We start from the raw sequence: 14,451 nt of genomic DNA, 5'->3' as shown, positions 1-14,451 counted from the left end.
CAGGGTACTGAAGGAGGTGGCTCGGGAAATCGTGGATGCGCTGGTGATTATTTTCCAGAGTTCAATAGAATCGGGATTGGTTCCTGAGGATTGGAGGGCGGCTAATGTTGTGCCACTTTTTACGAAGGGTGGGCGGGAGAAAGCAGGAAATTATAGACCAGTTAGTCTGACCTCAGTGGTGGGAAAGATGCTGGAGTCTATTATAAAGGATGAAATTACGGCACATTTGGATAATAGTAACAGGATAGGACAGAGTCAGCATGGATTTATGAAGGGGAAATCATGCTTGACTAATCTTCTTGAATTTTTTGAGGATGTAACTCGGAAGATGGACGAGGGAGATCCAGTGGATGTAGTGTACCTGGACTTTCAGAAAGCTTTTGATAAAGTCCCACACAAGAGGTTAGTGAGTAAAATTAGGGCGCACGGGATTGGGGGCAAAGTACTAGATTGGATAGAGAATTGGTTGGCTAATAGGAAACAAAGGGTAGTGATTAACGGCTCTATTTCGAAATGGCAGGCAGTGACCAGTGGGGTACCGCAGGGATCCGTGCTGGGACCGCAGCTTTTTACAATATATGTAAATGATACAGAAGATGGTATCAGCAATAACATTAGCAAATTTGCTGATGACACAAAGCTGGGTGGTAGGGTGAAATGTGATGAGGATGTTAGGGGATTACAGGGTGACCTGGACAAGTTAGGTGAGTGGGCAGATGCATGGCAGATGCAGTTTAATGTGGATAAATGTCTGGTTATCCACTTTGGTGGCAAGAACAGGAAGGCAGATTACTACCTCAATGGTATCAAATTAGGTAAAGGGGCTGTTCAGAGAGATCTGGGTGTTCTTATCCACCAGTCAATGAAGGCAAGCATGCAGGTACAGCAGGTTGTGAAGAAGGCTAATAGCATGCTGCCCTTCATAACAAGAGGGATTGAGTATAGAAGCAAAGAGGTGCTTCTGCAGCTGTACAGGGCCCTGGTGAGACCACACCTGGAGTACTGTGTACAGTTCTGGTCTCCAAATTTGAGGAAAGACATTCTGGCTATTGAGGGAGTGCAGCGTAGGTTCACGAGGTCAATTCCTGGAATGGCAGGATTGCCTTACACGGAAAGACTGGAGCGACTGGGCTTGTATACCCTTGAGTTTAGAAGACTGAGAGGAGATCTGATTGAAACGTATAGGATTATGAAAGGACTGGACACTCTGGCAGGAGGGAACATATTTCCGTTGATGGGGGAGTGCCGAACCAGAGGACACAACTTAAAAATACGGGGTAGACCATTTAGGACAGAGATGAGGAGAAACTACTTCACCCAGAGAGTGGTGGCTGTGTGGAATGCTCTTCCCCAGAGGGCAGTGGAGGCCCAGTCTCTGGATTCTTTTAAGAAAGAATTGGATAGAGCTCTTAAAGATAGTAGAGTCAAGGGGTATGGAGATAAGGCTGGAACAGGATACTGATTAGGAATGATCAGCCATGATCATATTGAATGGCGGTGCAGGCTCGAAGGGCAGAATGGCCTACTCCTGCATCTATTGTCTATTGTCTATTTCCGTAACCCACCCAGCCTGCACATCCCTGAACACTATGGGCAATTTAGCATGGCCAGTTCACCTAACCTGCACATCTTTGGACTTTGGGAGGAAACCAGAGCACCCGGAGGAAACCCACACAGACACGGGGAGAATGTGCAAACTCCACACAGACAGTCGCCCAAGGCTAGTATCGAACCCAGGTCCCTGGTGCTGTGATGCAGCCGTGCTAACACTGAGCCACTGTACCGCCCTCATAGTTTTCAGGAAAGATACAGGAAGAATCGGTGACACCAAAATTAAAGACTCAGGATAAGGGATTAATTCTTTGGTTCACATCACTGTAAAATGGTGGGAAATAGTCTGAAGTTCTGTTGTGCTGACCGATTCAAAATCTCTGTAATTCATGTTAAGATAGCTTCATTTCTTTGTGTGTAACAAATGTCTGTTCATGGAGAATATGCAGTGCCATTTGTCTGGGTTTCAGGGAATGATCTCCACAGTAATGTCCAAAGTGATTTTTTTTTTCTCATTCGCACATGGGATGTGGGTGTCACTGGTTGGGCCGGTATTTATTACCCGTCCCTAGTTGCCCCTTGAGAGGGTGGGGGTGAGCTGCCTTCTGGAACCACTGCAGTTCACCTCCTGTGAGTTGACCCACAATGCCTTTCGGAGAGAATTCTCAGACTTGACCTGGTGACAATGAAGGAATGGCGATATGTTAGGATAGTGAGTGGCTCGGAGGGGAACTTGCAGGGGGTAGTGTTCCCATGTATCTGCTGCCCTTGTCCTTCTAGATGGAAGTGGTCGTGGGTTTGGAAGGTGCTCTCTGAGGATCTTTAGTAAATTTCTGTATATGGCTTGGTTTTCTAGACCAATTCATTGAGGTACCAAGTGGGGAACATGCAGTCCTAAACCAGGTACTATGTAATGAGAAAGAAATAAGTGGATGGATTCAAACAGAGAAACTGATTGGCAAACGGGAAACCAAGGTGGACTAAATGGGTCGTTGACCAAATGGCAGACAGTGTACAGTGCTGTGTTCCAGAGTTCACTGAGGTACCCACCGCTGGCTCCCTTGTTGTTTGTGATTTATATAAATAATGTGGATGAAATGTTGATGATGGAAAGATTGGTCTGATGGATGTCAGTAAGTAGGAAGGTCTTTGGTTACAGAACAGTATGACCCAGTTGGTCAAGTGGATAGATCAGTGGCAGATGGAATTTGAGCTTGATAAATGTGAAGTGATGCACTTTGAAAGAAGATGAGGGAATATTCAATGGCAGGGCACTCGGAAGCTCAGAGGGATCTTGGAGTGTTTATCCATAGATCCCTGAATGTGAATCAATACCTGCACAGAGATTTTTCATTCAGGCTGTTCCAGTGTTCACTCAGGTCTGTCACCAGCTCCTGCAGACCTTCCCGATCACCTGGATGTTCTGCTTTGTCCATTAGCGTCTTCCCGATTCTCAATGTCACTTCATAAACTGCCCTTTTCCCTCGCAGCTCTTTCATTAATTCCTGAATTCAAAAGCCAACAATTCTTACATCTTCACATTTAAAATAATGTTTGTGGTACACGGTGACAGTGAACAGGACACATGGGGAGTGAACATAGAACATTCCAGAGTGGTACAGATCCTTTGGCCCTCGATATTGCACTGACCTGTGAAACCAATCTGAAGCCCATCTAACCTACACTATTCTATTTTCATCAATATATTTATCCAATGGCGATTCAAATGTCCTTAAAGTTGGCAAGTCTACTACTGTTGTAGGCAGTACGTTCCACCCCCCCCAAATACTGTGAGTAAAGAACCTGCCTCTAACATCTGTCTTAAATCTATCATCCCACAATTTGCAGTTATGCCCCCTTGTACACGTTGATGTCATCATCCTAGGAAAAAGACTGTCACTGTCTCCCCTATCTAATCCTTTGATCATCTTGTATGTCTTTATCAAATCCCCTCTTAGCCGCCTTCTTGCCAATGAGAACAGACCCAAGTCCCTCAGCCTTCCTTCCAGACCAGGCAACATCCTGGTAAATCTCCTCTACACCTTTTCCAATGCTTCCACATCTTTCCCAAAATATGGAGACCAGAACAGTACACAATATTCCAAGCGAGGCCGCACTAACGTTTTGTATAGTTGCAGCATAACATCATGACTCCAAGACTCAATCCCTCTACCAATGAAACCTAACACACCGTAACCTTCTTAACAGCACTATCACCCTGGGTGGCAACTTTCAGGGATCTATGTACATGGACCCCAAGATCCCTCTGCACATCCACACTACCAAGAATCTTTCCATCGACCCAGTCCTCTGCCTTCCTGTTATTCTTCCCAAGCGCGTCACCTCACATTTATTTTCCCTGATCCTATTTGCCAATGACTTCTCATGGACAGAGATTTAACTTTAGTAAACCACGGCTCCCTCACTCAACCACTTCCTCCCTGCCTGGCAGATGTCAGAGGCAGGTTCTTTACTCAGAGAGTGGTGAGGGTGTGGAATGCCCTGCCTGCTAATGTAGTTAACTCAGCCACATTAGGGAGATTTAAACAATCCTTAGATAAGCACATGGATGATGAGGGGATAGTGTAGGAGGACGAGCTGAGAATAGTTCACAGGTCGGCACAACATCAAGGGCCAAAGGGCATGTTCTGTGCTGTATTGTTCTATGATCTAACAGTGAGTGGGTTTATGGGGAGTGAACAGGGCACACGGAGTGAACATGGCACACGCAAAGTGAACAGGGCACAGGGAAAGTGAACAGGAAACAGGGAAAGTGAACAGGGCACTCGCAAAGTGAACAGGGCACACGGAAAGAGAACGGGGCACATGGAACGTGAACGGGGCACACGGAACGTGAACGGGGCACACGGAAAGTGAACAGGAAACACGTAGTGAATGGGGCACACGCAAAGTGAACAGGGCACACAGAAAATGAACAGGGCACACGGAACGTGAACGGGGCACACGGAAATTGAACAGGGAACACGGAAAGAGAACGGGGCACACGGAAATTGAACAGGGAACAAGGAAAGAGAACGGGGCACACGGAAAGTGAACAGGGCACACGGAACGTGATCGGGGCACACGCAAAGTGAACGGGGCACACGGAGAGTAAACGGGGCACACGGAAAGTGAACAGGGCACACGGAAAGTGAACCGGGCACACGGAAAGTGAACGGGGCACACGGAATGAACAGGGCACACGCAAAGTGAACGGGGCACACGGAAAGTGAACGGGGCACACGGAAAGTGAACGGGGCACACGGAGTGAACAGGGCACACGCAAAGTGAACGGGGCACACGGAAAGCGAACGGGGCACACGGAAAGTGAACGGGGCACACGGAGTGAACAGGGCACACGCAAAGTGAACAGGGCACACGGAAAGTGAACAGGAAACACGGAAAGTGAACGGGGCACACGCAAAGTGAACAGGGCACACGCAAAGTGAACAGGGCACACGGAAAGTGAACGGGGCACACGCAAAGTGAACAGGCAACACGGAAACTGAACAGGAAACACGGAAAGTGAACGGGGAACACAGAAAGTGAATAGGGCACGCGGAGAGTAAACGGGGCACACGGAGTGAACAGGGCACACGGAAAGTGAATGGGGCACACGCAAAGTGAACGGGGCACACGGAAAGTGAACGGGGCACACGGAAAGTGGACAGGGCACGCGGAAAGTGAACGGGGCACACGGAAAGTGAACGGGGCACACGGAAAGTGAACTGGGCACACGGAGTGAACAGGGCACACGGAAAGTAAACAGGGCACACGCAAAGTGAACGGGGCACACGGAAAGTGAATGGGGCACACGGAAAGTGAATGGGGCACACGCAAAGTGAACAGGCCACACAGAAAGTGAACAGGGCACATGGAACGTGAAGGGGGCACATGCAAAGTGAACAGGGCACACGGAAGGTGAACAGGGCACACGCAAAGTGAACAGGAAACACGGAAAGTGAACAGGGCACTCGCAAAGTGAACAGGGCACACGGAAAGAGAACGGGGCACATGGAACGTGAACGGGGCACACGGAACGTGAACTGTGCACACGCAAAGTGACCAGGGCACACGGAAAGAGAACGGGGCACACAGAAAGAGAACGGGGCACACGGAAAGTGAACAGGAAACACGGAAAGTGAATGGGGCACACGGAAAGTGAACGGGGCACACGGAAAGTGAACAGGAAACACGGAAAGTGAACAGGAAACACGGAAAGTGAACAGGGCACACGGAAAGTGAACAGGAAACATGGAGTGAATGGGGCACACGCAGAGTGAACAGGGCACACGGAAAGTGAACAGGAAACACGGAAAGTGAACGGGGCACACGGAAAGTGAACAGGAAAAACGGAAAGTAAACGGGGCACACGCAAAGTGAACAGGGCACACGGAAAGTGAACCGGGCACACGGAAAGTGAACGGGGCACACGGAATGAACAGGGCACACGCAAAGTGAACGGGGCACACGGAAAGTGAACGGGGCACACGGAAAGTGAACGGGGCACACGGAGTGAACAGGGCACACGCAAAGTGAACGGGGCACACGGAAAGCGAACGGGGCACACGGAAAGTGAACGGGGCACACGGAGTGAACATGGCACACGCAAAGTGAACAGGGCACACGCAAAGTGAACAGGGCACACGGAAAGTGAACAGGAAACACGGAAAGTGAACGGGGCACACGCAAAGTGAACAGGGCACACGCAAAGTGAACAGGGCACACGGAAAGTGAACGGGGCACACGCAAACTGAACAGGAAACACGGAAACTGAACAGGAAACACGGAAAGTGAACGGGGAACACAGAAAGTGAATAGGGCACGCGGAGAGTAAACGGGGCACACGGAGTGAACAGGGCACACGGAAAGTGAATGGGGCACACGCAAAGTGAACAGGGCACATGGAACGTGAAGGGGGCACACGCAAAGTGAACTGGGCACACGGAAAGTGAACAGGAAACATGGAAAGTGAACGGGGCACACGCAAAGTGAACAGGGCACATGGAATGTGAACGGGGCACACGCAAAGTGAACAGGGCACATGGAACGTGAACGGTGCACACACAAAGTGAACAGGGCACACGGAAAGTGAACGGGGCACACGCAAAGTGAACAGGAAACACGGAACGTGAACGGGGCACATGGAAAGTGAACGGGGCACACGCAAAGTGAACAGAAAACACGGAACGTGAACGGGGCACATGGAAAGTGAACGGGGCACACGGAAAGTGGACAGGGCACACGGAAAGTGAACGGGGCACACGGAAAGTGGACAGGGCACGCGGAAAGTGAACGGGGCACACGGAAAGTGAACGGGGCACACGGAAAGTGAACTGGGCACACGGAAAGTGAACGGGGCACACGGAAAGTGAATGGGGCACACGGAAAGTGAATGGGGCACACGCAAAGTGAACAGGCCACACAGAAAGTGAACAGGGCACATGGAACGTGAAGGGGGCACACGGAAAGTGAACAGGAAACACGGAAAGTGAATGGGGCACACGGAAAGTGAACGGGGCACACGGAAAGTGAACAGGAAACACGGAAAGTGAACAGGAAACACGGAAAGTGAACAGGGCACTCGAAAGTGAACAGGAAACACGGAAAGTGAACGGGGCACATGGAACGTGACTGGGGCACACGCAAAGTGAACAGGCCACACGCAAAGTGAATGGTGCACACGGAAAGTGAACAGGGCACATGGAACGCGAAGGGGGCACACGCAAAGTGAACAGGACACACGGAAGGTGAACAGGGCACACGCAAAGTGAACAGGAAACACGGAAAATGAACAGGACACAGGGAAAGTGAATGGGGCACACGGAGTGAACAGGGCACACGGAAAGAGAACGGGGCACATGGAACGTGAACGGGGCACACGCAAAGTGAACAGGGCACATGGAACGTGAACGGTGCACACGCAAAGTGACCAGGGCACACGCAAAGTGAACAGGAAACACGGAAAGAGAGCGGGGCACACGGAAAGTGAACGGGGCACACGGAAGGTGAGCGGGGCACACGGAAAGTGGACAGGGCACGTGGAAAGTGGACAGGGCACACGGAACGTGAACTGTGCACACGCAAAGTGACCAGGGCACACGGAAAGTGGACAGGGCACACGGAAAGTGAACAGGACACAGGGAAAGTGAATGGGGCACACGGAGTGAACAGGGCACACGGAAAGAGAACGGGGCACATGGAACGTGAACGGGGCACACGCAAAGTGAACAGGGCACATGGAACGTGAACGGTGCACTCGCAAAGTGACCAGGGCACACGGAAAGTGAACGGGGCACACGCAAAGTGAACAGGAAACACGGAAAGTGAACGGGGCACATGGAGTGAACAGGGCACACGCAAAGTGAACGGGGCACACGGAAAGTGAACGAGGCACACGCAACGTGAACGGGGCACATGCAAAGTGAACAGGAAACACGGAAAGTGAACTGGGCACACGGAGTGAACAGGGCACACAGAAAGTGGACAGGGCACACGGAAAGTGGACAGGGCACACGGAAAGTGAACGGGGCACACGGAAAGTGGACAGGGCACACGGAAAGTGAACGGGGCACACGGAAAGTGAACGGGGCACATGGAACGTGACTGGGGCACACGCAAAGTGAACAGGCCACACGCAAAGTGAATGGTGCACACGGAAAGTGAACAGGGCACATGGAACGCGAAGGGGGCACACGCAAAGTGAACAGGACACACGGAAGGTGAACAGGGCACACGCAAAGTGAACAGGAAACACGGAAAGTGAACAGGACACAGGGAAAGTGAATGGGGCACACGGAGTGAACAGGAAACACGGAAAGTGAACGGGGCACACGCAAAGTGAACAGGGCACACGCAAAGTGAACGGGGCACATGGAAAGTGAACGGGGCACACGCAACGTGAACGGGGCACATGCAAAGTGAACAGGAAACACGGAAAGTGAACTGGGCACATGGAGTGAACAGGGCACACGGAAAGTGAACAGGGCACACGCAAAGTGAACGGGGCACACGGAAAGTGAATGGCGCAAACGCAAAGTGAACGGGGCACACGGAAAGTGAATGGGGCACACGGAAAGTGAATGGCGCAAACGCAAAGGGAACAGGGCACACGGAAAGTGAACAGGAAACACGGAAGTTGAACGGGGCACACGGAAAGTGAACGGGGCGCACGGAAAGTGAACAGGGCACACGGAACGTGATCGGGGCACACGGAACGTGATCGGGGCACATGCAAAGTAAACAGGGCACACGGACAGTGAACAGGGCACTCGCAAAGTGAACAAAAACACGGAAAGTGAACAGGAAACACGGAAAGTGAACGGGGCACACGCAAAGTGAACGGGGCACACGCAAAGTGAACAGGGCACATGGAACGTGAAGGGGGCACACGCAAAGTGAACAGGGCACACGGAAAGTGAACAAGGCACACGGAAAGTGAACAGGAAACACGGAAAGTGAACAGGAAACACGGAAAGTGAACAGGAAACACGGAACGTGAACGGGGCACATGGAGTGAACAGGGCACACGGAAACTGAACGGGGCACACGCAAAGTAAACAGGAAACATGGAGAGTGAATGGGGCACACAGAAAGTGAACGGGGCACACGGAAAGTGGACGGGGAACACGGAAAGTGAACGGGGCACACGGAGTGAACAGGGCACACGGAAAGTGAACAGGAAACATGGAAAGTGAACGGGGCACACGCAAAGTGAACGGGGCACACGGCAAGTGAACAGGGCACATGGAATGCGAAGGGGGCACACGCAAAGTGAACGGGGCACACGGAAAGTGAACAGGGCCCAAGGAACACGAATGGGGCACACGCAAAGTGAGCAGGGCACACGGAAGGTGAACAGGGCACACGCAAAGTGAACAGGAAACACGGAAAGTGAACAGGGCACACGCAAAGTGAACAGGGCACTCGAAAGTGAACAGGAAACACGGAAAGTGAACGGGGCACATGGAACGTGACTGGGGCACACGCAAAGTGAACAGGCCACACGCAAAGTGAATGGTGCACACCGAAAGTGAACAGGGCACATGGAACGCGAAGGGGGCACACGCAAAGTGAACAGGACACACGGAAGGTGAACAGGGCACACGCAAAGTGAACAGGAAACACGGAAAATGAACAGGACACAGGGAAAGTGAATGGGGCACACGGAGTGAACAGGGCACACGGAAAGAGAACGGGGCACATGGAACGTGAACGGGGCACACGCAAAGTGAACAGGGCACATGGAACGTGAACGGTGCCCATGCAAAGTGACCAGGGCACACGCAAAGTGAACAGGAAACACGGAAAGAGAGCGGGGCACATGGAAAGTGAACGGGGCACACGGAACGTGAACTGTGCACACGCAAAGTGACCAGGGCACACGCAAAGTGAACAGGAAACACGGAAAGTGGACAGGGCACACGGAAGGTGAGCGGGGCACACGGAAAGTGGACAGGGCACGCGGAAAGTGGACAGGAAACACGGAAAGTGAACAGGACACAGGGAAAGTGAATGGGGCACACGGAGTGAACAGGGCACACGGAAAGAGAACGGGGCACATGGAATGTGAACGGTGCACACGCAAAGTGACCAGGGCACACGGAAAGTGAACGGGGCACACGCAAAGTGAACAGGAAACACGGAAAGTGAACGGGGCACATGGAGTGAACAGGGCACACGCAAAGTGAACGGGGCACACGGAAAGTGAATGGGGCACACGGAAAGTGAATGGGGCACACGCAAAGTGAACAGGCCACACAGAAAGTGAACAGGGCACATGGAACGTGAAGGGGGCACACGGAAAGTGAACAGGAAACACGGAAAGTGAATGGGGCACACGGAAAGTGAACGGGGCACACGGAAAGTGAACAGGAAACACGGAAAGTGAACAGGAAACACGGAAAGTGAACAGGGCACTCGAAAGTGAACAGGAAACACGGAAAGTGAACGGGGCACATGGAACGTGACTGGGGCACACGCAAAGTGAACAGGCCACACGCAAAGTGAATGGTGCACACGGAAAGTGAACAGGGCACATGGAACGCGAAGGGGGCACACGCAAAGTGAACAGGACACACGGAAGGTGAACAGGGCACACGCAAAGTGAACAGGAAACACGGAAAATGAACAGGACACAGGGAAAGTGAATGGGGCACACGGAGTGAACAGGGCACACGGAAAGAGAACGGGGCACATGGAACGTGAACGGGGCACACGCAAAGTGAACAGGGCACATGGAACGTGAACGGTGCACACGCAAAGTGACCAGGGCACACGCAAAGTGAACAGGAAACACGGAAAGAGAGCGGGGCACACGGAAAGTGAACGGGGCACACGGAAGGTGAGCGGGGCACACGGAAAGTGGACAGGGCACGTGGAAAGTGGACAGGGCACACGGAACGTGAACTGTGCACACGCAAAGTGACCAGGGCACACGGAAAGTGGACAGGGCACACGGAAAGTGAACAGGACACAGGGAAAGTGAATGGGGCACACGGAGTGAACAGGGCACACGGAAAGAGAACGGGGCACATGGAACGTGAACGGGGCACACGCAAAGTGAACAGGGCACATGGAACGTGAACGGTGCACTCGCAAAGTGACCAGGGCACACGGAAAGTGAACGGGGCACACGCAAAGTGAACAGGAAACACGGAAAGTGAACGGGGCACATGGAGTGAACAGGGCACACGCAAAGTGAACGGGGCACACGGAAAGTGAACGAGGCACACGCAACGTGAACGGGGCACATGCAAAGTGAACAGGAAACACGGAAAGTGAACTGGGCACACGGAGTGAACAGGGCACACAGAAAGTGGACAGGGCACACGGAAAGTGGACAGGGCACACGGAAAGTGAACGGGGCACACGGAAAGTGGACAGGGCACACGGAAAGTGAACGGGGCACACGGAAAGTGAACGGGGCACATGGAACGTGACTGGGGCACACGCAAAGTGAACAGGCCACACGCAAAGTGAATGGTGCACACGGAAAGTGAACAGGGCACATGGAACGCGAAGGGGGCACACGCAAAGTGAACAGGACACACGGAAGGTGAACAGGGCACACGCAAAGTGAACAGGAAACACGGAAAGTGAACAGGACACAGGGAAAGTGAATGGGGCACACGGAGTGAACAGGAAACACGGAAAGTGAACGGGGCACACGCAAAGTGAACAGGGCACACGCAAAGTGAACGGGGCACATGGAAAGTGAACGGGGCACACGCAACGTGAACGGGGCACATGCAAAGTGAACAGGAAACACGGAAAGTGAACTGGGCACATGGAGTGAACAGGGCACACGGAAAGTGAACAGGGCACACGCAAAGTGAACGGGGCACACGGAAAGTGAATGGCGCAAACGCAAAGTGAACGGGGCACACGGAAAGTGAATGGGGCACACGGAAAGTGAATGGCGCAAACGCAAAGGGAACAGGGCACACGGAAAGTGAACAGGAAACACGGAAGTTGAACGGGGCACACGGAAAGTGAACGGGGCGCACGGAAAGTGAACAGGGCACACGGAACGTGATCGGGGCACACGGAACGTGATCGGGGCACATGCAAAGTAAACAGGGCACACGGACAGTGAACAGGGCACTCGCAAAGTGAACAAAAACACGGAAAGTGAACAGGAAACACGGAAAGTGAACGGGGCACACGCAAAGTGAACGGGGCACACGCAAAGTGAACAGGGCACATGGAACGTGAAGGGGGCACACGCAAAGTGAACAGGGCACACGGAAAGTGAACAAGGCACACGGAAAGTGAACAGGAAACACGGAAAGTGAACAGGAAACACGGAAAGTGAACAGGAAACACGGAACGTGAACGGGGCACATGGAGTGAACAGGGCACACGGAAACTGAACGGGGCACACGCAAAGTAAACAGGAAACATGGAGAGTGAATGGGGCACACAGAAAGTGAACGGGGCACACGGAAAGTGGACGGGGAACACGGAAAGTGAACGGGGCACACGGAGTGAACAGGGCACACGGAAAGTGAACAGGAAACATGGAAAGTGAACGGGGCACACGCAAAGTGAACGGGGCACACGGCAAGTGAACAGGGCACATGGAATGCGAAGGGGGCACACGCAAAGTGAACGGGGCACACGGAAAGTGAACAGGGCCCAAGGAACACGAATGGGGCACACGCAAAGTGAGCAGGGCACACGGAAGGTGAACAGGGCACACGCAAAGTGAACAGGAAACACGGAAAGTGAACAGGGCACACGCAAAGTGAACAGGGCACTCGAAAGTGAACAGGAAACACGGAAAGTGAACGGGGCACATGGAACGTGACTGGGGCACACGCAAAGTGAACAGGCCACACGCAAAGTGAATGGTGCACACCGAAAGTGAACAGGGCACATGGAACGCGAAGGGGGCACACGCAAAGTGAACAGGACACACGGAAGGTGAACAGGGCACACGCAAAGTGAACAGGAAACACGGAAAATGAACAGGACACAGGGAAAGTGAATGGGGCACACGGAGTGAACAGGGCACACGGAAAGAGAACGGGGCACATGGAACGTGAACGGGGCACACGCAAAGTGAACAGGGCACATGGAACGTGAACGGTGCCCATGCAAAGTGACCAGGGCACACGCAAAGTGAACAGGAAACACGGAAAGAGAGCGGGGCACATGGAAAGTGAACGGGGCACACGGAACGTGAACTGTGCACACGCAAAGTGACCAGGGCACACGCAAAGTGAACAGGAAACACGGAAAGTGGACAGGGCACACGGAAGGTGAGCGGGGCACACGGAAAGTGGACAGGGCACGCGGAAAGTGGACAGGAAACACGGAAAGTGAACAGGACACAGGGAAAGTGAATGGGGCACACGGAGTGAACAGGGCACACGGAAAGAGAACGGGGCACATGGAATGTGAACGGTGCACACGCAAAGTGACCAGGGCACACGGAAAGTGAACGGGGCACACGCAAAGTGAACAGGAAACACGGAAAGTGAACGGGGCACATGGAGTGAACAGGGCACACGCAAAGTGAACGGGGCACACGGAAAGTGAACGAGGCACACGCAACGTGAACGGGGCACATGCAAAGTGAACAGGAAACACGGAAAGTGAACTGGGCACACGGAGTGAACAGGGCACACGGAAAGTGGACAGGGCACACGGAAAGTGAACGGGGCACACGGAAAGTGAACGGGGCACATGGAACGTGACTGGGGCACATGCAAAGTGAACAGGCCACACGCAAAGTGAATGGTGCACACGGAAAGTGAACAGGCCACACGCAAAGTGAATGGTGCACACGCAAAGTGAACAGGACACACGGAAGGTGAACAGGGCACACGCAAAGTGAACAGGAAACACGGAAAGTGAACAGGACACAGGGAAAGTGAACGGGGCACATGGAGTGAACAGGGCACACGCAAAGTGAACAGGGCACACGGAAAGTGAACGGGGCACACGCACCGTGAACGGGGCACATGCAAAGTGAACAGGAAACACGGAAAGTGAACTGGGCACGTGGAGTGAACAGGGCACACGGAAAGTGAACAGGGCACACGCAAAGTGAACGGGGCACACGGAAAGTAAATGGCGCAAACGCAAAGGGAACGGGGCACACGGAAAGTGAACAGGAAACACGGAAGTTGAACGGGGCACATGGAAAGTGAACGGGGCGCACGGAAAGTGAACAGGGCACACGGAACGTGATCGGGGCACACGGAACGTGATCGGGGCACATGCAAAGTAAACAGGGCACACGGACAGTGAACAGGGCACTCGCAAAGTGAACAGGAAACACGGAAAGAGAACGGGGCACACGGAAAGTGAATGGGGTACGCGGAGAGTAAACGGGGCACACGGAAAGTGAACAGGGCACACGGAAAGTGAACAGGAAACACGGAAAGTGAA

General features: G+C 52.7%; 1 protein-coding gene across 13 annotated transcripts in view; it reads right to left on the bottom strand.

The window, feature by feature from the left end:
* macf1b (microtubule actin crosslinking factor 1b) overlaps positions 1–14,451 on the bottom strand; it is a 228,923-nt gene that overhangs the window by 60,129 nt on the left and 154,343 nt on the right. For all 13 annotated transcript variants that reach the window (XM_072576571.1, XM_072576569.1, XM_072576570.1 and 10 more), the window contains one exon: positions 2,887–3,056. In XM_072576571.1, coding sequence (XP_072432672.1) covers positions 2,887–3,056 — 170 coding nt within the window. The remainder of the gene's footprint in view (positions 1–2,886; positions 3,057–14,451) is intronic.

The sequence above is a fragment of the Chiloscyllium punctatum genome, chromosome 8 (genome assembly GCF_047496795.1).
Source record: "Chiloscyllium punctatum isolate Juve2018m chromosome 8, sChiPun1.3, whole genome shotgun sequence".
NCBI classification, from domain to species: Eukaryota; Metazoa; Chordata; class Chondrichthyes; order Orectolobiformes; family Hemiscylliidae; genus Chiloscyllium; species Chiloscyllium punctatum.
This window is presented reverse-complemented; position numbering and strand designations above follow the sequence as displayed.